Source organism: Ambystoma mexicanum, chromosome 3p (genome assembly GCF_040938575.1).
Source record: "Ambystoma mexicanum isolate Mex_15411 chromosome 3p, UKY_AmexF1_1, whole genome shotgun sequence".
Classification (NCBI taxonomy): Eukaryota; Metazoa; Chordata; class Amphibia; order Caudata; family Ambystomatidae; genus Ambystoma; species Ambystoma mexicanum.
In genome coordinates, this window is record NC_090925.1 from 532,457,712 (window position 1) to 532,478,087 (window position 20,376).

Below are 20,376 nucleotides of genomic sequence, written 5' to 3' on the forward strand. Positions count from 1 at the left end.
GCCCTATGTTGACAGGCCTCCGCGAAGTGCATTTAAAGGAATTCAAAGCACAATCCTATGTGTCAGATGAGTGGTGGGACTATGCTGTAGCAGGTCATAACATCAAGCTCTCCTGTAACTTAATCAATTTTTTCTAAAGTTAGTTCCTAACTGAATGTCGTGAGTAATTGAATGTCACACCATCACAGTCGATGTAGTTTTATGTAACCGTCTCCTAACAGTCCAACTTGTATTGTTAAATCTGACTTTGGCAATTCTAAGGAGGAGATGGAAATGAAAATGAAAATGCACTTATTTTTCTCTGAACTGTAACAAAAACATGATATAACATATCAAGTTGAAGTTTTACAATAAAAATATATATATATATATATATATTTCATAGTCATATGCACATTCTGTGTTCATTATCACTGTACCCCTTGGTCTTTGTCATCTTTTCAAACCAGTGGGGCTCGATTTCACATTTACAGATTTTATAACAATTGTATCATGAGCACTAGGTGCTGTTTGTGCAGCGACCATCACCTCGTGATCTAAAACCCACAGGAAACCCATAGAACACATTATTTAATTGCAAACAGGTCAAAGTCGCGTATGTAAACAATTGTCCAATTAATTGTGTACCTTTGTCAATAGATTGACGTTTCGTGGGACATGTGGTATTCCCACCGTCCTCAGGACGATTTTGTATATGGGGACCCTGGAAAGCAACAACATGTGTGTAATACTACTGTGTTCATAAAACCTTTTTTTAATATCTAGAACAGCTAAAATGATCATAGAGTCAGAGCTATAATTATTCTGTGATCCAATCACTCTAATACTGACCTGACTCTATATGTTGGATATCCTCCTGTTCTTAATATGTGCTGGTTTGGTGTTCCCTGCCTCTTGTCTGGGACTTATTGGAAATGTTCATCAGAAGTGCTAGATACATCCAGTATCCAATTGTACAATTGTTTCATAAGTGACTATGCTCCTGAAACCAAATTTTTACCCAATAATGGGCTCCCTGCAGAGTGTTGGTGTGGGTATTGCATGGGTCGGCTGAGCCATGTAGGAGTGTATCACTCTATCTCTTGCGGCGGGAGGCAAGGGCCACCGTTTTGGCTGTTAGGCGTCAATCTACAAAATAATATGTCCATTTAAATTGTGTTTTTCCAATTTTCAACAAACATCGTTTTTCCCACAAGGATTGACTGTATTTGTCTCTCAAGCACACGATATGCGTCTGCTTTTACATGACATACGAAGAAATTAAATGCCGTAAGCATAATTTGCATCGGCCGCAATACATCAGAGAACATTCCTTCCTAATTCCTAGCTGGTCCCCTCTCGAAATGGAACGCTCACACTGTTGTGTTTGAGAGGTTAATATAGGGAAAAAAATAACAAAGAGATACAAACGGTAGGGGAGTTAGTTGCTTTTCCTAATGGGAACTGTGTTCCTAAGACAATTGGTAAATGCCCCCTGCCGGTAGCACAATGGAACTTACTTTTGTCCGTTTTGGACCAGCGCTTTCTCGCAGAGGACCGCGTCACTGTGTTGTTCCAAACAGCACTGTGGCACGTATGCGTTTGCTTTGAAGGAAGACCCGTGTATCGTTGCCAATGGCAACTCTAGTGCTGCGCATGAGTCTTTCTCCCAGAGAAAACAAGAGCTACTTTTGTGCATCTGTTTTGTAAGCAAACCAACTTGCTCTGCAACATGTTGCTTTGGGCCTCATTTGCAGATAAGGAGTGTTTCCCTATGCCCGCAGATTTACCATTTCCCCGCCAGGCCTCCAGAGCACACTGTTACGACCCTTCTTCACGCAGCAGAGCTGTACTGATTGTGCAGCCCTTCTTCAGGTGTTCTGAGCCATCCTGCACCTTAGATAATGTTTAGTGTCACAAATGCTTTTCAAGGCCACAGATTGTCATGTGTGACGTGCACATCTACCAGGGTGTGGGAAGGCACTCGCCTTCATTTTTACTTGGACAGGCATCCCCTTTGCTCAGAGGAAACACAGCGAGGATTGTCCTCATGCATGCGGAAGCCCTCAGTAAAGAACCCTTACAATTGTAGCTTCCTGTGGGTTTCCACATGCCTTTCAGACAATCACTGATTCATATCCATTGAGTTCAGACCAGAGGGAAAATCTCCACAACAAAATCCAGACACACGGATCCCAAAATGGTAGATTGTCAGACATCAGAAGAATGAGGCAGTTTCCGGATATCAACCATAATTTGCATTGCTTGTTCGTGTCCTTTTCACTGTGTAAAGTCAATTGTCCACATCCAGTCGTAGATTGAGTGCACTTTTGTGAAAGTAAATCTTCTGGGAATAATTTGGACTTTACTAATGCATATATTGCCTTTTTAGGATTAAGTCTAATGTATGCTGGTAACATCCTCTGTAAATCAGCCCCAGTGTGCGTTAGGTTCTCCTAAACCTTGCTTACAATTACACGGTTCTACGTGATTTCACCGCCTGATTTTACATCGTGGGACTTTTCATCGCCACCCTTTCATCGCCACAATTATTTATTTATTTATTTATGGGGGGTGTGCTCCCCCTACCCCCCTTTACTTAAATAAACATACCCCAACCCGCACAAACACACCCCCCAAAAATAATGTTTTAAAAAAAATGGCGATGAAAGGGTCGGCGATGAAAAGTCCCACAATGTAAATACAGGCGACGAAATGCGTGTATACCCAATTACACACAGAGCTCACGTTCTAATTCACACAGAAAGATCGCAGTCTCATTTGGCAATCCACAGGTAAAAGTGCATTATTCATTGTCACCTCTGTTGGCTATCTCCTGGTTCCATCAACAGGATTGTAGAATCTGTGATCTCAAAGTACACCCAGAGGCCATTGATTCATGCCCCCAGACATTAATAAGAAAATCACACTGAAGAGCCCATTGAATCTGCCCCCAATATGTAAATTGACGGTCTTTACCCTTTCCAAAATGCCAAAGTCCATGAAAGGAGTGGGCTCCCTGAATTTGGATGCCATATGTGAACAGAGCACCATCACAGAACCAACCCTCTTAAATTTTGAGGGTAAATTGCCTCACTCTTGATTTTCCTGTTACTTTTTTTGTCTGCAGTTTGAAGAAAGCATCCTGACTGCCTGCCTTGCCATGCTGGACGAGAACTTCAAGTACATTAGGGATAAGAAAAATGACTACTCCCGCAGGAGTGATCCAGTATATATAAGTCGAGTATGCAGCGCCATGGTAAGGAACCTTATTAACATGTAACACGCCTCACTGATATACGTAGACGTGCGTGTATATATATTTTTTTCTCAAAAAAAGTGTTGATGCAAATCGTTGTTCATAAGAAAATGTGTACGTGTATTATGATTAAACCATGAGCCTGATTCCCAGCATTCCTGCCACGCCCCCAAAGCTCGGACTGTGGATTTCTTTGACCAAAAGCACTACAACAGGCACGAGCAACCAATTTTAGGATCACAAACATTGCCCGCCCCTTGTGGCGCAGGAGTGGGCGCGGGTTTAATCACCGGTTGGCTGATGAGGTCACGTTGTGTCTAATTTGCACATGCCCTCAAGGCCATTACATCCCTGTAAAGTGATTTGGTGACATGCATGCTGCTTGTAAGCCAAAGTCTGCTTCAGACCACTTAAAATATCATCCATTACAGAAAGAGAATTAAAGATAGCCTTTTTTTAAATTACATGAACACAATCACAGATTGATTGCATTTTGCCATTTTAACTCAGAGGATGCAGGCCGCAGTTCTTTAGATACTCATTTCATCACATCTATCAGAAAACATCTTCACAACTAGCCCAGATAGTAAGTAGGCTGCCATGACCATTTTGCTCCCATGGCATGCTTGCAGCTTTCAAAACACGTGATCATGTAGTGCGCTCTCCTACGTGAGAGCCTACTCCCTAGCCTATGCAGGCTGCCTAGTTAATGGACCATTCATCACAGTCACTCCATTTCTTGCCAGCATGCTGGTAGTGTGATCAGGCAACAAGTGGGTCAAGGAATTAGAAAGGGAGCACTCAAGGTAGTGGAATCCCAAATAGTCCAGTATCTCCACTGATTTAGGGTCACATGGAGGTCAACCCTTTTTATTAGCTTCAATTAGAGCACTTTTAACCTCTAGTGTGTGTTCTTCCAGACTTCTTGAAAGTCATAATTCAAGTGGCTCTTGGTACCACTAGCAGCTGACGTATGGCCGCCCTTCCTAGGTTTTTTGCCAGCCAAAAAGGGGAGCTGAAGGAGAACTGAAGGGAAGCTGAAGGGAAGCTGAAGATTTGCGTTATCCCATTGTTTACTTAAAATAAAAGATAGATCAAAGGCAGGAGCCCAGAGTCTCTATCCTTCAGGCTCAATGGGAGGTCAATGCAAGCTGACCAGAAATCACCCGAGCAGCTTGGAAGGTGTCTCTAACAATGAAGTGGCAAGTGGCAAGTCTACATACACGTGCATGTGCGGTGCAAGCAAGCCACAGTAAACGCAGGGACACACAATCTCAACTTTGTAAAGTGGAAAAAGGGCCAGGATCTGCGATGGGCAAAATGAAAAGGGAAAAAAGGCAAGTCATAAAGGTTCTCCCAATATGGCTAGCAGCTTTTTTTATATCAATATCCATACGGCAATAAAAATTGAATAGCCATGAACAGCAGTACAATGTAAGCAAAGTCACCATAAAAGAACCACCGATTTTCCTAGGTGTACATCTGTTAAATTGATTAACAACCCAGTGGGCAATTTTATCCAATCACTGGGTCATATCAAGCATAGAGCCGGTACTGAGGCCAGCGCACTACTCGACTGGCACATGATTTAGTAGACAAATGGGAGATATAATTCACAAAATAAAGTGCCAAGCAAGTATCAAATCAGGTACCTGATTACTAAGGCACCAAGCGCAAAGTCAATGTTTATGCTTTTAGGGCTTAATGCCGAAATAAATCAATAGGTTCAATGCCCCATTAATGCAGCCAGTTTTCAAGATGACCCAAGATCAAACGCATGGCAGTGGGGCCGATGTGCCAATAACAAAGGAAGTAAGAAAGGGACCTGCCAGAGTCAATGGGAACCGCAGGAACTGCCCGCCCAGTGGGATCGTAGACGATTACATAGACACAGCACCCCAAGCGTGCTCCTTCCAAGCTTCTTCATGGTCCCAGTGCCAGTAACAGCACGAACGGCCCGCTCCAGACCAGGCTCCACTCTGTATTATTTCAACCACTTTTACAAGGAAAATGGATGAAAGTCCTGGGGTTTAATTCCTAAATTCAACTTAATTGTGTTGAGCAAGGCTCCAAGAGTGATGAAAATGAGTTTGATCAATGGATTCTGGCTGTTCAAATTGTGGAGTACAACTACTTGGGGGAGTATTTTGCTGTGTTGGAATCTTGGTTCCACTTCGGTGCCCAACGTAGATAGGCGCTTAGGCAGAATTGTCCTGGAGATCTTCATTTCAATATGAAATATTACAAAGTCCTTATTAAAAAGGCCTTGTGAGTCTACGGGGCTCAGCCGGCCCCTGTAGTCCTTTACAGCACTGCACTGCTGCCTGGGATGAGGCAATCAATGGCAAGGAGAGTGAGGCCCCTCAGAGCCAAAGACACTTGGCGGTAGAGGAGCTGATCGCAGATTGACACAAGCAGAAGGAAGACATACCTCCTTGGGGAGCTTTTGCGTGCTAAAGTCCTAGCCCAAGGAGGCTGACCTTTTTGGAGATGGAACAGACATCAAGTTCTGGGCCATGGGTGATCTGTTCTCCAACCGTGGGAACTAGGAGGGTAAAAGGAATCAGGCACTATGTCTTAAACAGATGATGCTAAGGGCTATCACAGGCTACAGGTTCTCAACTGGGAGGATAGGAAGTGCTATTAGAGGAGGGGGGGGGCAATGTTCCCCAGATCTCATCCTTAGCATCTGAATGGAGGTGATTTGTAAGAGATTGGGGCCATAATATATCCATAGGTCTGGAGGTTAGCCCGAAAATGGTTGTTTTGTGACTGGATTAATAAGCTGTGTGCCCCCAAGGCATGTTGTGAGGATCAGGTTTGGAGACAGCTGATGGGGACAATTAACTCCTCTGTCAGAGCCATACAGCCCTGTGACGTCCTCGTGGAATATTAATAAAGCGTGGTGGGTCTGCAGGTAGCCCAATGGACGTAAATACAATGGTACAAAATATTCAAACGCTTAGAATTGAAAGAAGGTTTCTAGATCTGTATCTCACTAGTTAGGAACTACATGTCACACATATTGTGCCCCTGACTATGCTTGCACGAGGTTGCACTTTGCTATTTACGCAGACTTTTACCCTTAATGCCACCTGATTCTTTTTTTTGGCTGCTGAAAGGTGTTCATTTGCATTTCAGAATCCTCTGCCTCCATACTCTGCCATCTTTCTGAATTTCACAGCCCTGCCCAGAAACATCAAGACTCCTTGTTTCCCCCTTCACCCAAGTGTGGCTCTCCCTATCCTTTTTCGAGGGAGTCAGGCGTTGAATCTCCCCTGTCAACTTCCTTCAAACTCCCATAGAGGCGCTCATAGCATCCTCTGGCTTAGCAGACATCCACCTGCATCCAACTATGCGGCAAAGTGATGCCTTCTTGCTCGACCGACATCTGTACCCCTTTATGTCCTCATGTGCACAGTCTTTTCTGTCGCTGTGCATGCAGCCTGAACGTGTGGTGGCATCTCTTTCCAGCAGGGGTAGACTTGCCGACAGATTTCCCAGTAGGCCTCTGCACCCTGGGCCTCTTTTTTGGGGTAACCTATTTTGTGTCTAAGTTTTCTCATACGAAAAGGGTGGGCTTGCTAAAAATGTGTAATATGGGGCCACTTTGAAATTATTTCCTGGTTCAAAGTCCACCCCTGCTGTCAGGCAGCATTTTTCGTTCAGCTTTTGAGGTGAGCTGTCAGCGGGATGGTGACTTTTCATCTATAACAAGCAGCGATAAGAGCATAATCAATAAGTGGGCGAGTATACCAACACTCAAGGAAAGTACAAGTAAATGGGTATAACTCCCAAAGCAAAAAGCGTACGTCATCTGGTGGAAATGGTAAAACTGTGGTGGGGGGGTCCTACAACACAAGGATCGGGTGAGGGAGAAATTTGGGGGCGTGGTCTAGAGGGGGCGGGGCTCGTAGTGTACACCCAGCAATGTCGGAATGCGTGAAAACAAAAAGCGCACGCGAAGACAGCATTGCCTTATACTGAGGCTTTGGCACTGGTGAGTAATGCACAATGCTCTCTACATGTACAAAAAGCCTCAGTAAAAGGCAACGCTGTCGTCGCGTGCGCTTTTTTTTTTTACTTTTCCAGCGTGGTTCACGGTCTTGGGCAGCTGACTCTGGCAGGATCCCGAGATCCGGCTCCATATCTGGTGCGGGATCTCGGATCCGCCGAGAGGCGGCCCAATGACCAGCACTGATCTCTGGTGCTCAACAGAGAGAGATGTGGTGATCCGGTTGTTGGCACAACTAAAATGTCAAGTGAAAGAATAAAGAGGGGACCAGGGCATGCCGTTTGCACCTTCGTTGTGTCTAGCTGATGTGCTGTTTTGTGTGCGGGTGCGTACACACACTGGATCTGACTGACATGCCTCCTGCCTCTTCTATCTCCTCTGAACTTTCCTTGTGTCCTTTTTCATTTGGGGGTGGGGGAGAGGGCTGAATCCTCACATGGAGTTCTCATCTCAAATAAGCAAAAATAGCGTGTACTGCACGCCTGCAACAGGCCCATTCATCATATCAGCTTCATTTGCATTCACCCGCAGGTCAACAGCAACGATGAAAACGGCGTGCTTGAGGGAAAGTGGAAAGAACCTTATAAAGGCGGAGTTTTGCCAAATAGCTGGAATGGGAGCGCTGCCATAATACGAAAGTGGTACAATGAGAAATTCACAGCAGTCAAATACGGGCAGTGCTGGGTCTTCGCAGGAGTGCTGTGCACAGGTACATTTTTTTTAAAAGCGCTCACACAGCCGGGGGGCATCGCCGGGGGCATCGTGGCGCTAATACAGATTTTTTAGTTTGTGTTTGTTTTGTTGTTGTGTTAGTTGCAACGCGCTTAAATACCCAGCGGTTTTTAAGCGCTGTTGTGGCTTCGTGTCGTCTTGCTTCCACAAGGCGTGCACGTTGCCACTGAGCTATCCTACATTCAAACAGCGACATGTGTGGATGCTGTCCAGATGACATATTCCAGATTAGTAGCAGTGCCTGCGTATGCCTCAGAGACACATGTTCTGTGTAAAGTGTACCCCGTCTTCTCTCTCCAGTACTTAGGTGCTTGGGCATTCCTACGCGCACGGTTACAAACTTCGAGTCTGGCCACGACACTGATGTCAATCTGTGCATTGATGAATTCGTCAGCAGCAACGCAAAACGTCTCGGCAGCAAAGACAGTGTTTGGTAAATTGATGCAGACATATTTTTGTGTTTTCCAAAGTGGGAGGTGCCGAAGGGGATCTGAGATCCATTTCTTGTGAAACATTTGTTTAGCAGATTCTACTTTTTGACCGTTCACGCGCGCAACGCCAAGACGATAAATGTATTCTGGGACAGCAGGCGGCTCCTCCTAATTTTCCATGATTAGCAATACAATCTTAAGGGATTCATTTAGACTTTTGTGGTGTGGTAAGCACATGGTGGTAATGCGCCTACCACCTCTTTTACCACACAGCCAAATTCTGAGTTTAAATTGAAATTAGCCAAAACCAGCTGGCTTTGTGAAGAGGAAATATTGTCCCTGCATGCAATATTACTGCATGTGGTAATTTTATATCCTTTTTTAAATTTCTTTTTATTTATTTTGTTTCAGTCAAAATAAGTATAAAAAATGTAACTTTTCACAAAGTTATAATGATAGAAAAAGTTCAAACAAACAGATAACAATTCATAAAATGTACCCTTAATCCTTACAGATGGAAGAAAAGAAGAAGAGAAAATAAAAGCGATAGACGCACAATAAACAAGGACATATATAGATTTCCAAAATTCATCCCTTCATACATATTCTCACTTTAAAGGATGAGTTTTCATAGAAGAATTGTCACTGGCCAAGTTAAAGGGCATTCATGTCCAGAACATAGCCAGTCCCAAAAAGATTGGGCCTCCAGCCACCATACTTAATCACCGTGTCTTGCTAGCTTTATGACCCTTTGAATGCGAGTACTGGGGCATTCAATCAGGACATGTCTCAATGTCTCTAGTCTTGTGTTATCGCAGCAACGGCATATGTTATCGCTATACAGGTCCTTGTGTCTTGTGAATAAAATGTCCTTCGTTGTTAAGATGTTAAGATGGAATCCTAGGAAGTCATTCCGAGCTCTTGCATTTGGAAACCGCCTTAGGTAACTCGTCAGAAAGCCCTTTGGTTTGTCATGAAGTGAGTGTGAAAGTGACCATTTTCTTGATCTTATTTCTTCGTTTGATGCTATTCAATCCTTTCTTTTTAGTCGTTTTTGACAAGCATAGGGTTGTTACAAAGGTCACTCCCTTCACAGTCACTGGAGCTCAAAATGGTCTGGGCATTGATAGTTAGGTCTGCCTGGAACGGATTGCCCATCTTCATCTATTCCATGTAAAGATCTTCATACCGAGTTTTAGCTTGAGTTCAGATAATCATTCTATATGTCGACACTATTCTCCAATCTATGTGATAATGAAAAGAAAGAAGACCCAATTCATATCTCAGTGAAGCTATCAGGAGGGACTGAGGGAGTGAGAGGACCTTTTTCCATGCTACGCCTTCTAACTTTTCGAAATGTAATGATGATATTGCCGGGTGTAGGTCTACGCCATAAGTCAATATTTGAATGACTTTACTGACATAGAATTTTAACAAGGGTGTTATTGAGAATGTGCAGTAATTAGCACTCAATTTTGTCATCTGGCTCCCCAGATTGATCAGCTTCTCTACCAGAATGCCCTCTATGTAGCCCCTACATGGAAATTAACAGATATTGAACCCCAAATACAGAACCTCCCTACCTTTAAAGATTACTTGACCTGTCATTTTCCATATGAAGGTAGGATCCCTATTCAGCAGGCGTTTGAATGCTACTATTTGTGATTTGGCTGGGTTTATCCTTAGATTGTTAACCTGTCCGAATTCTCCCAAAGCATCTAGTAGTCTTTGTAGTCCAATGGGGTATAGTCTACTAGCACAATATCATCCACGTACGCAACCCAATTTAACCTCTCTTTACCAACCATCGAACTAGAGAGACCTACCCTTCGCATGCTTATGGCCAAATCTGCTCCGTATAGATTAAAAGGGCACAGGGCCACCATGCACCCTTGTCTCACCCCCTTATGAGTCTGGATTCTAGCTGACAAATTTCCTTTAGCGTCCAGCCTTATCCTCAGAAATTACTCGTTGTGGAGTTATATAATAATGGACAGAAGTGAGTCTGGGATTCCCCATTGTCTCATTTTCCTCCATAGCCATTCTCTGTCTACAGTATCAAAATCCTGGGACAAATCGACCAAGGCCCCAAATGGAGTCGGACCGCCATTCAGAAAGCTCTTACTTGATGTTTTTCTGAAGATCAGGCCATTCGGTGTGGTAAACAGTCCCTCCATGAGTCCGGAAATGTTCTAGAATTAACAATCTCCCCAAAAAGATTAAAGAGAATGTTCGACCACAAGATGCCATCTTATTTAAGGATCTGGTTGGTTAGACCGTTGTGTCCCAAAGCCCTTGAACCTGATGATTTCTTAATGGCCTCCTTTACCAAGTTCCTTCTGAGACTTAACCCCCATATACTCTTGCCCCAACCTGGCTCAGGAGTGTCACTTAGAGGACCATATAGAGCCGAGAAATGCTTCACCCATTCCGATTCTTGTATAACATTACTTTGGGTGATTACCTGTCTCTGTTCTTTCCTACTTATGAAAGCCCAAATATTTCTGGAATTGTGATTCCCCAAAGCTCTCAACATTTGTTCGCCATCATTTTGTAGTCTAATGTTTCTTTGAGATTTAGACCATAGGTTATATTTATGGCATAGTCTTCTACTCTCTGCACTCACAACCTCCTTACTAAGATCTTTATTATTGAGCCTACGGAATTCCTTCCTTACTTCCCTCTTATTTAATAGCATTTCTTGACTAAAAGCATGATGATGGATATGCCATGGCCGTTCTCCTACAAATGCAGGTGTTTGGGCATCCCATAAGGAATCCACGAACATTACCGGATCATAGAGGACTTAAAGTTCTTTCTCTGACATTCTCTGACATCTTTTTGTTAGTTCCCGGTTGAGATGGATTCCACCCTCTCTGAATTTTACTGAACTGTGGGATGTTTTTACCCATGCATCCGAGCCCTACCTCAAAACTGTGCAGTACTGACATGGAAAACATCATGATGGCCAGAGCTTCCCAGAAAATGCACAGGGAAATGCATGAAGAATAGGCTGCCGCTCATTTTTGCCGATGTTATGGGCACAGAAGGGCACTGCCTAAAACCACCATTGGACTACCCACACAGTAGTCTGAAACCATTGGGAATGGCAATGCTGATTGCCAAAAGCAACCTAGAATTGTGGGGAATTCATTTTCTTAAATCCCAAAAATGGTTGCAGTACCAGTACTCACCACTATCAGAAAGCCGGCGTTTTAAAACAACACCAGACTTTTTTTTGTGTAAAACTGAATAGATGAACCCAAAGCAGGCCAAAGAAAGACTTACTGAGAGGTGGATACAATGTAAAGTTATTTCTGAAGTGACTTGAAGGTTTATAACAAGACTGGCTGAGCTGTGGATTTCAGCAGTTTAAGTAAATTTGGACTGAAAGACACTAAAAATCTAAATGTTTAAAATAAATGAGTGACCTACTTTTGAGTGTCACGTAGGTTGCAATTGTTTAAATGTCATCGTTTTAAACTTAGAATCAGCATTCTAGCTGCATATGTAAAAATGGTTAATTTTATTTGAATGCAGAAAACTGGGTAACTAAAAGTGACATTAGCTGGGGCCTGGCTTAAGGAACTGAATTCTGCCCACCAGCTACCCCCGACAGGAGATGAGACTTGCACAACAGCTGTGTTCCCAGGCCTAGCTGCTTTTTGATGCTCCCACCAAAAGGGATATGACACTTCTCTGATTGAATTACCTGGGCTCTGCAGGAAATTGAACAAAGCCCTGTCCTGACTCAGGCAAATGTTTTATTATGGGGGCCGTAAAAGTGGTTTCCTCCTGGAAGGAAAGGGGAGGAGCACTGCCTGTGAGAGCAAGCTGGCTTGGCAGAACTGGAAAAACCAGAAATTCAACCTTGTGCTGGGGGGAAACCACACCCCTTTGGGGCCAGAACATAACTCTAAAAATATGGATCATTCATAGAGCGGACTTGTGAACATTATTTAAATGATACCATAATTCTTGTGATTTTTCTGCCCACATTTTAAGAGGTTTTTAGAACCGGTGGCATGATCTGGGGGCAAGCTAGCAGTTAAGAGGGTATTACTTAAAATGTATGCATGTTAAAAATCTGCCACTTCATCAAGTAATGTCCATACTCCTTGCGCACATGTGTATAAATTTGGGGTAATGTCCGATATTACAAAACCAGTTAAAAAGTGCAAATGTTGCCATTTCTGAATGCAAGCTCCCAGGAAGAGCAGATTTGGACAGGGTATACCTCCTGTGATATGTGATGGGTGCATGTAATTTTAAACAAATGTGTACCTGTGCAAATATGTCTTTTGGGTCAAAATATAGATTGTGTGTAATTTGACAGGGGTGGGTTCTCTGTACCATAAACAGACCTCATCATGATGACACTTCATTTCATTCCCCCAATCAAGGGGAAGAGGATGAAGTGGCCAATGACAAGTGGAGAGGGGTAGAGCCTAGTGATGCTGCACACGCACCCATTTTCAAAACACATAAAAGCAGACAGTCAGGACAGATAGGGACATTCAATTCCATTTGCTGCAACACGCTCTGCCGGACCATACCAAATCCAGAGATCCAGACTTCAAATCTATCAATATCCAGAACCAGAGGCAGAGCAGAGCTGACCCAGACCGCTGTTAGCAGAACCAGAGAGCTGACCCAGATCACTGTGAAGTGCCGAGACCAGACCGGAGTACAGTCCGAAAACCTGACCAGATCCGTGGCGAGGCCTATTTCTAAATATATTGTGAGTACCTAGCAGAACGGTGCAGAAACAATCTATTAGTTAAAATAATATAATTCAATCTATTTTAATCTAACCAAAACTGCCTCCTAACTGTCACCTGTCATTTGCAAAGCTGTCACATTTTCTAGTTGCTAGCTGTCACTTGTCTTTTTGAACTTTAAAATTTCAAATCTAAAAAACGACCTTTACCATATCGCTCATATCTCCGTGACCGTTTGTCTTAGCGACTTGCAGTAACTTTCCCCTGAAAGCTGGGAATCTTGGCTTTTCAACGAACCTAGAACCGCATTCCGATCCCCTATACTTTTGCCGCAATCGCGAAAAACGCACTCGCGAATTTTACAGCGATTTGCAAATTTCTCCACGTGTGAAAACAGCAGATTCTTTACTTTCCTTGCTAAAAATTCGTTTGCCTCGTAAGAACCATCCCTGAATCATTGCTAGAGTGAGCCTGGACTAATATTAACTAGATACCACTCACCCTGAACCTCTAGAGGGAATTAAAAGCATTTTAGCATATTTTTCACTTCATTGCCAGCACATGTAAAAGCATTTTGGGCCTGTGTTTCAAACTTCTGTAGTCTAAGCTTGCTGGGGTGAACTGAATTACATTTGATTGCATTTCTGAGAACTGTGTGCTTTCCTTCCATTTCCTTGCATTGCATAAAAGGGGGGAGGGGATTGCCAGAGAAAAGTGATTACATTGTTTTGTTGAAATCATATTGAGTATTTTCTGTATTGCATTTTCATTCAACATTACATCCATCTGAACTTATATAAAGTATTCTCTACCACCTTATTCTTCTGTTCCTATTCACAAGTGTGCTGGTGCCAGACTATCCATTATTGATTACTGCTCAGATTCAGTGTGATATTCAATTATTAATTCATTATAAAGCGTGATATATATATATATATATATATATTGTTTAAATTATCAAATAAACCTTTAAACTTGCAAAACAGAACTACTTCTTGGCTCAGTGGGGTCAGGGGGATTCCAAGAGAGGGGTGTTATATAGGGGTAGTCATCCAGAACGCATGAACTGGACATAAAGATATATCAATAAGGGTTTCCATTCAGTATCCCAGACTAGGCATTGACTTAGCTGTAGTGTTGAATTGAATCCTCTTACAAATTGGGGGCTCGAGCGGGACGTTTGGGTTAGATCTACCATTTGTGCAGATTAATACTGCGTGCCAGCTGACCAGATACACATATCCGGTCGGATCACCACGCTGTGTTACGCTGTAAAGCACTCCTCAAAGGAACGCTCTAAGGAAAAGGTCTGTTTTGCAAAAATAAAATACAAACTTCTGTAAGTCAGGAAGGAACTAAAATTCCAGAATGACGACCTTGGTAGATATGAAAATAGCCAGAGAGCACTTCTTACATAAGCTATTTGTGAGAGGTGAGTGGACTCATCAGGACCAGACGGTCTGGTTGCAAGCAATCACACCGCAGATCACGGAAACAGGGTCAGATACATGGAGAGACCAGGGTCCCTTACATGTGGCCCTGAGTGAACTATATATGTCCTCTAAGGCCAAGGATGAGCACAACAAGATTGCCAGGGTAGCGGCATATTTATATTTACATATGGGAGCCATGCAGGACAAATGTGCTGAAGGCCAAGATCTGGCGAGTAGGCAACTGCTGGCATTACAGAAGGCCCAATCTGATCTGGACTCTTCTGAGCAGAGGCTGCAGAGGAGCCAGGAGTCAGAAAATGATAGTAGGCAGTATATCATTAAAATAAAGGAGGACATGGATATACTGCAACAGGAAAAGGCTTACCAGGATACTAGATTTCTGGCCCTGCAGAAGGAGCACCAAGACAGTTTGGACTCCTTACTGCAGAGCCAGAAAAAGCTGGAGCAACAATTAGACTTTAACAGGGCATGCACGGAGCAGGTAGCCACCCTGCAAAGTCATCTAGATAGAGTGAAGGCAGAGAGCAACAAGCTGATTTTGAAAGACCTGGATACCCAGGCAGAGTTTGATGAAGAACGCCAGAAAGCTGGTGCCTTTCAAAGGCAGAGGGACGACCTGGCGGCACAAATGCAGGCTCTTAATCAGGAAAGAGACGCCTTAGGCCAGGAAGTCTGCCATTTAAAAAGAAAAACAGAAGAAAATCACTTGGCCCTCCAGGGGCTGGGTGACCTCCAAAAAGAACACCAGAACTTGTTAGAACACACCAGGAGGGTGGAGGATGCTCTGGCAAGAAAGGAGCAGGCCAATAGGGACACAGCTCAGGAGGTAACCCTCCTGCAGCAAAGACTGGCCCAGTGCTCCAGGACCAATCAGGAGGCACAGAGAGAGAATGAGGCTCTCTGCCAGCACAATGATAGGCTCCAACAACAGGTAGCGATGCAGGAGAGACTGATAGAGTCTAGTAAGGCCTTAACTGAGGAACTGAAGGCTCAGGCTCTTGCATTGCAACAGGGAGCAGGGGCGGATGGAGACCAGGTTTGCTGGGAAAGGGAAACTCCTGAGCCTAACCTCAGGAGCCCTAGTACCAGAGGCCTTTATATCTCTCAGTCCCTGGACTCTGCCACCCCCCTGTCCCCTGGCGCACATGAGCACCGGGCCACAGGGATGGCAGATTGCTATCCAGCCAGAAGCATGGGGCTCATAGGCCAGTACCACCCAGGAATGGAGGGGCGGGCATCCGGGTATGGGCACCCAAGCACAGTGCAATTTGATGGGGAACCCCAGGAGAGTAGGCCCATTAAGGGCATCCTGAAAACCTCTGCCCAGTTAGGTCAGTGGGGGGGGGGGGTACCCATCAAATCCTGGCAGCAAGGAGGGATCTGAAGACTCCTCTGAGCGGTACAGGACACAGGAGACCAGGTCCCCACATTCTGCCAGCCATTCCCAGGCTTGCAGAATCCGGGAAAACCTGGAAGAACAGACGGGAACCTCTGGGAGCAGTGCCTCTGAGTCAGAAGATGAATGGACCAGGGTTACCCGGACCAAAAGGGCCAATAAGACAAAAAGGGCCTTGCTTAAGGACCCCTTAAAGCAGATTAAGGCAATCAGGAGCGTCATCACGCCTTATCATAAGAACGCCAAGTATTCTGTTTGGGAGCACTTAGAGTTGTTTGAGCAAATGATGGAGACTTTCCATTTGAAGGACAGCCAAAGCTGTATTCAATATGTAAAGTGGACCTTCTCCCCGGAATACTCCAGTTTCTTTGCGGGGCTGGAGGACCAAAATCATTCAAGATGGTCCACCTATAAGGCGGCCATCTTGAAACATTTTTCTACTCATAGAAATCCTCAAGAGGCTCGCAAGGCAGCCTACAATTTACAATGTGGGGAGGATCAGGCCCCACAAGAATTTGTGCAGGAGTTAAAGCGTGTTTTTGCACAGACCACAAGAAGGGTGCGCACTTATAGCAGAGAATTTATTAATATGTTTTTCCATGCCTTGCCCAAAAACATAATGACCCAGCTCGTGAGGGATTTTCACGAGAAAAGATCTTTAGACTGGGTCATTGAACAGGCGACCCGGATCTATGAGGTGCAGAAGCCAATAGAAAATAAAAATAATGCGCCAAAAAACCCCAAAGCCAACAACACCCCTGCTGCTGCCAAGGTGGCAGAGGTAAAGGTCACCCCCGTTTTAGAGTTGGAGATGGGGGGGCCTAAAAACCTACCTGCACCTAATAATGCTAGGCCCAGAAGGTCCTCGGGCCAGTCACAGACAGGGAGTCAGGGAGGCAGCCCCACAAATGGGGTCCCTCGCTCTCCTGATTATGTAAGCCCCCGGTACAAGGGAAACAGACCCATCCTGGGTTATGTGTGGACTCCTCCAGCCCAAGGGGGGGGATCCAGCCAAGCACCTAACCCAGAGAACTTCCCTCCCAACTTCTCACAAGAGGGCAGAAACTCACCAAACCCTGGGCAGAACTTCTTCCCCAGGTATCCACCCAACTTCCAGCCCCAAAAACCTCCACCATTCTTTCCCCAATTCCCTGAGCCCAGACAACCGAATCCGGGAGAGGGGAGGCCAAGGGTGGAGGGGTATCCAAATCTTCCCAACCAGGGGTACTACCAAAGAAGGGATAGCTACCCTTCCCGGGATCAGCCCAGGGGAGAAAACAGGGCCCCGTATCAGCCTGAGCGGGTTTCCCAGTTAGAGCGCCAGGTTCAAAACATGGCGCGGGATCTGGGTCACATACTGAGGGCTCAGCAGAACCCTCAGATCGGCATGCCGGCGCAGAACGCACCCAACTCTGGACCTGGTGCTCCAGAACAATGACGGGGGCAGCACCCCGATAACTCACCGGTTCCCAGGGAGGAGGCACAAGGGGAAGGGGGGTGTAAAGCCTTGGAGGAAGCTTCCTTCCTCACTTGTAAACAGCCCCTGGAAACCCAGGAACCGGAAACAAAATCTCTTGCCCCTGAAAGTCTGCCTCCTAAGGAGCAGAGGGGGGTAGGAGAAACAAAAGACCCAAACAGACACAGTTTGAGGAGGAGGTACAGATCTTCCAATTTGAGGGAGAGGGATCCTCAGAGGATCCTGGGAAAAGGATCTTCTCCTTCAGAGAGGGGGGAACACCTCCCAAAGAAAAATGGGTCCCTAGGGATGCAAATCCAGACTGGGGAGATGTGGAGACTGAGCTACCGCCGCCCACCATCTCATCCCAGAACCAACCGCAAGAAAATCCCCTGGTTCAAACCCATCCTGATGACTGCCTCCAAAAAGGGCGGGGCGTCCCAGAACCGGAACCAGGGGAACCCACAATGGCTCTGATCTCCAGTTGCCAACTTTTTCTTTCAGATTCCCAAGGCTCTCCACAGAATTCTGCCCAAATCTCTTCGCTAGCGATGTCCAAAACCAGAAAGTTAGCCCACCAGTTGTCCAAAAATGTGCATTATCTGTGCCCCCTTGAGGAGAAGGAGGGAAGATACTATGCCCCGGTACAAGTACAGGGGCAGGGTACAATTTTGGCACTGGTGGACACTGGATCTCAAGCTACCCTTCTGTCCAGAAGGGCCTTTGACGAACTGAATGCAGGAAGGGGAGAGAATTACCAAATTCCTCTCACCTCACTTCCTGGTCAACTCCAGAACTTTGACGGGAAGGAAATTCCCGTCGAGGGGACGGCAGACTTGGACATTAAGATCGGGCGACACAAGGTTAAACACCCGGTCATAGTAGTGACTCCAGAGGGCACCCCTTGTTTACTGGGGAATGACCTCCTGAGGAGGTTGTCACCCTTAATAGATTGCGTAAACAAGGTCCTCTGGACCCAGACTAGCCGACCAATAAAATTAAAACAGAGTGTCAACCATGTTAGTTTAAATGGCACCTGCCACATGGTTGAACAAAAATCTGACCAAGTAGAATTTCACTTCCAGAATAGCCAAATTCCAGACGTGACAGTAATAGCAGTAGGACAACAGACTGGTGATGGGGGGTCCTCTCTATTTCTGAAAATCAACCTTCCTTCCAGTCTAAAGTGGTATTCCACGCTGGAAGGAAACACTCTGAGATTCTATACTAATCCACAATCAGAAACTCCCACTCCTATAGTCCAGAAAGATGTGAAATCAGCTCAGAGCCTGGCTGATATTCAGCAAATTGGAGAGCAGTTGTTCATCCCTGTCCAGTTAAATGATGGGAAGGACTCTGTTCTCGCTCGAGTGTGTGTGAACAACGGTAAGAGCTTCATCAGCGAAGCCATGTTCCGCCAACTCCCAAAAGATCCAGCCATTCCCACCTTCAAACTGATAGACAAATGGGAAATGGACCTGGAAGCACCTAATTCCAAACAGCTCCTGCCAAGCAGGTGTATTCTCAAAATCTCCATTGGCAACAAGAGCATAGTCCATAATTGTTGGGTCGTGCGAGATGTCACTGCCGCCTTTTACTTAGGCAGTGACATTCTCAATCGCTTTGCCATTAGTTTGGACCTAATAAACTTCAAAGCTTGGTCCCGAATAGCGGATAATCCCATGGGCTTTGATGATCCAGAAAAAGCATTTAGGTCAGCTCAATTGCTACCTTATGCAGTTGAAATTCAGATCAAAGAGGAAGTCACCATCCCAGAAAGGACCCGACAATTCTCCCTGGAAGTGAAAGTTAAAAGAGGACAACATTTGAAAAACCCTGATGCTTACATACATCTAAACGCTTCTCTCCAACAGCAAGGGTTGGGGGTAAACCCAACTCCATTAGTCAACATAGAACATGACACCATTCCAATAGAGGTGGATAACAGCGACTTAAAGAGTATTACTCTAGCCCAGGCACCATTATTGGAATGGTGGTTGATGACCGACATTTTTCCATAGATTTAGGTAATGAACTGTTAGGGCCAATCCCCAAGGACTGCTTTGACAGTGACAGTGATGACAATACAACACCAGACAGGATTTTTACCCGGCATGGGGGGAACTTCCTGGTGTACACTTCTTGCCCTTATGGTAAGGAAGATGTGACTTGTGACTTCAGGAGGGATGAGGTGATTTTCCAGGTCCATGAGGGCTGCCTTTCCCACCTGAAGCCTCCGGTCCAAATCAGCACTCTGACCAGGGACTTCTCCACCCAGCTGGAGGAGGCCGCGGAGATAGCCAAACCAGAAGTCTTTCCATGCTTCAGGCAGATGGTGGAAGAGAGAGTCAACCTAGCTGATGCCTGTGTGGCTCTGGAACAAAAGCAAAAGTTGAAACAAGTTTTCTTGGATTTCCAAGATCTCTTTGCGGTAGACTCATATGACTGTGGCCGCACCGACATCCACACAACAACAATCCCCACAGACCCTGGCATGACTCCAGTGTTTGTGAAGCAATATCGCTTGCCTCTTGCATCAATGGAGTCCCTTACTGAAATAATTAAGAACCTTGAGTCCCGGGGAATAATCCGTCCAGTCCACAGCACCTTCAATAATCCGGTGCTGGGAATTTTGAAGCCAAACGGCCAGTGGAGACTCTGCGCTGACCTTAGGGAGATCAACAAACGGGTCCATACTTCCCGATGGCCTCTGCCCTACATTGACCAAGGGCTGGCCCAGATTCAGGGGTCACAGGTATTCACTGCAATAGACCTGACCAATGGATACTGGACCGTGCCTGTCAGCAGGGAGGACCAATACAAACTGGCTTTTACCTTTGGGGGCCAGCAGTACACATGGACCCGGACTCCCTTCGGATACCTTAACTCCGGTAATGAGTTCAATATTTTCCTACATAAGGCCATGCCCGACC

General features: G+C 45.2%; 1 protein-coding gene across 1 annotated transcript in view; it reads left to right on the top strand.

Moving 5' to 3' along the window:
• Positions 1–20,376, top strand: part of LOC138580593 (protein-glutamine gamma-glutamyltransferase E-like) — a 231,608-nt gene that overhangs the window by 105,786 nt on the left and 105,446 nt on the right. Inside the window, exons 5-7 of the mRNA XM_069651256.1 lie at positions 3,110–3,238; positions 7,785–7,962; positions 8,286–8,418. Of these exons, the coding sequence (XP_069507357.1) occupies positions 3,110–3,238; positions 7,785–7,962; positions 8,286–8,418 (440 nt within the window). The remainder of the gene's footprint in view (positions 1–3,109; positions 3,239–7,784; positions 7,963–8,285; positions 8,419–20,376) is intronic.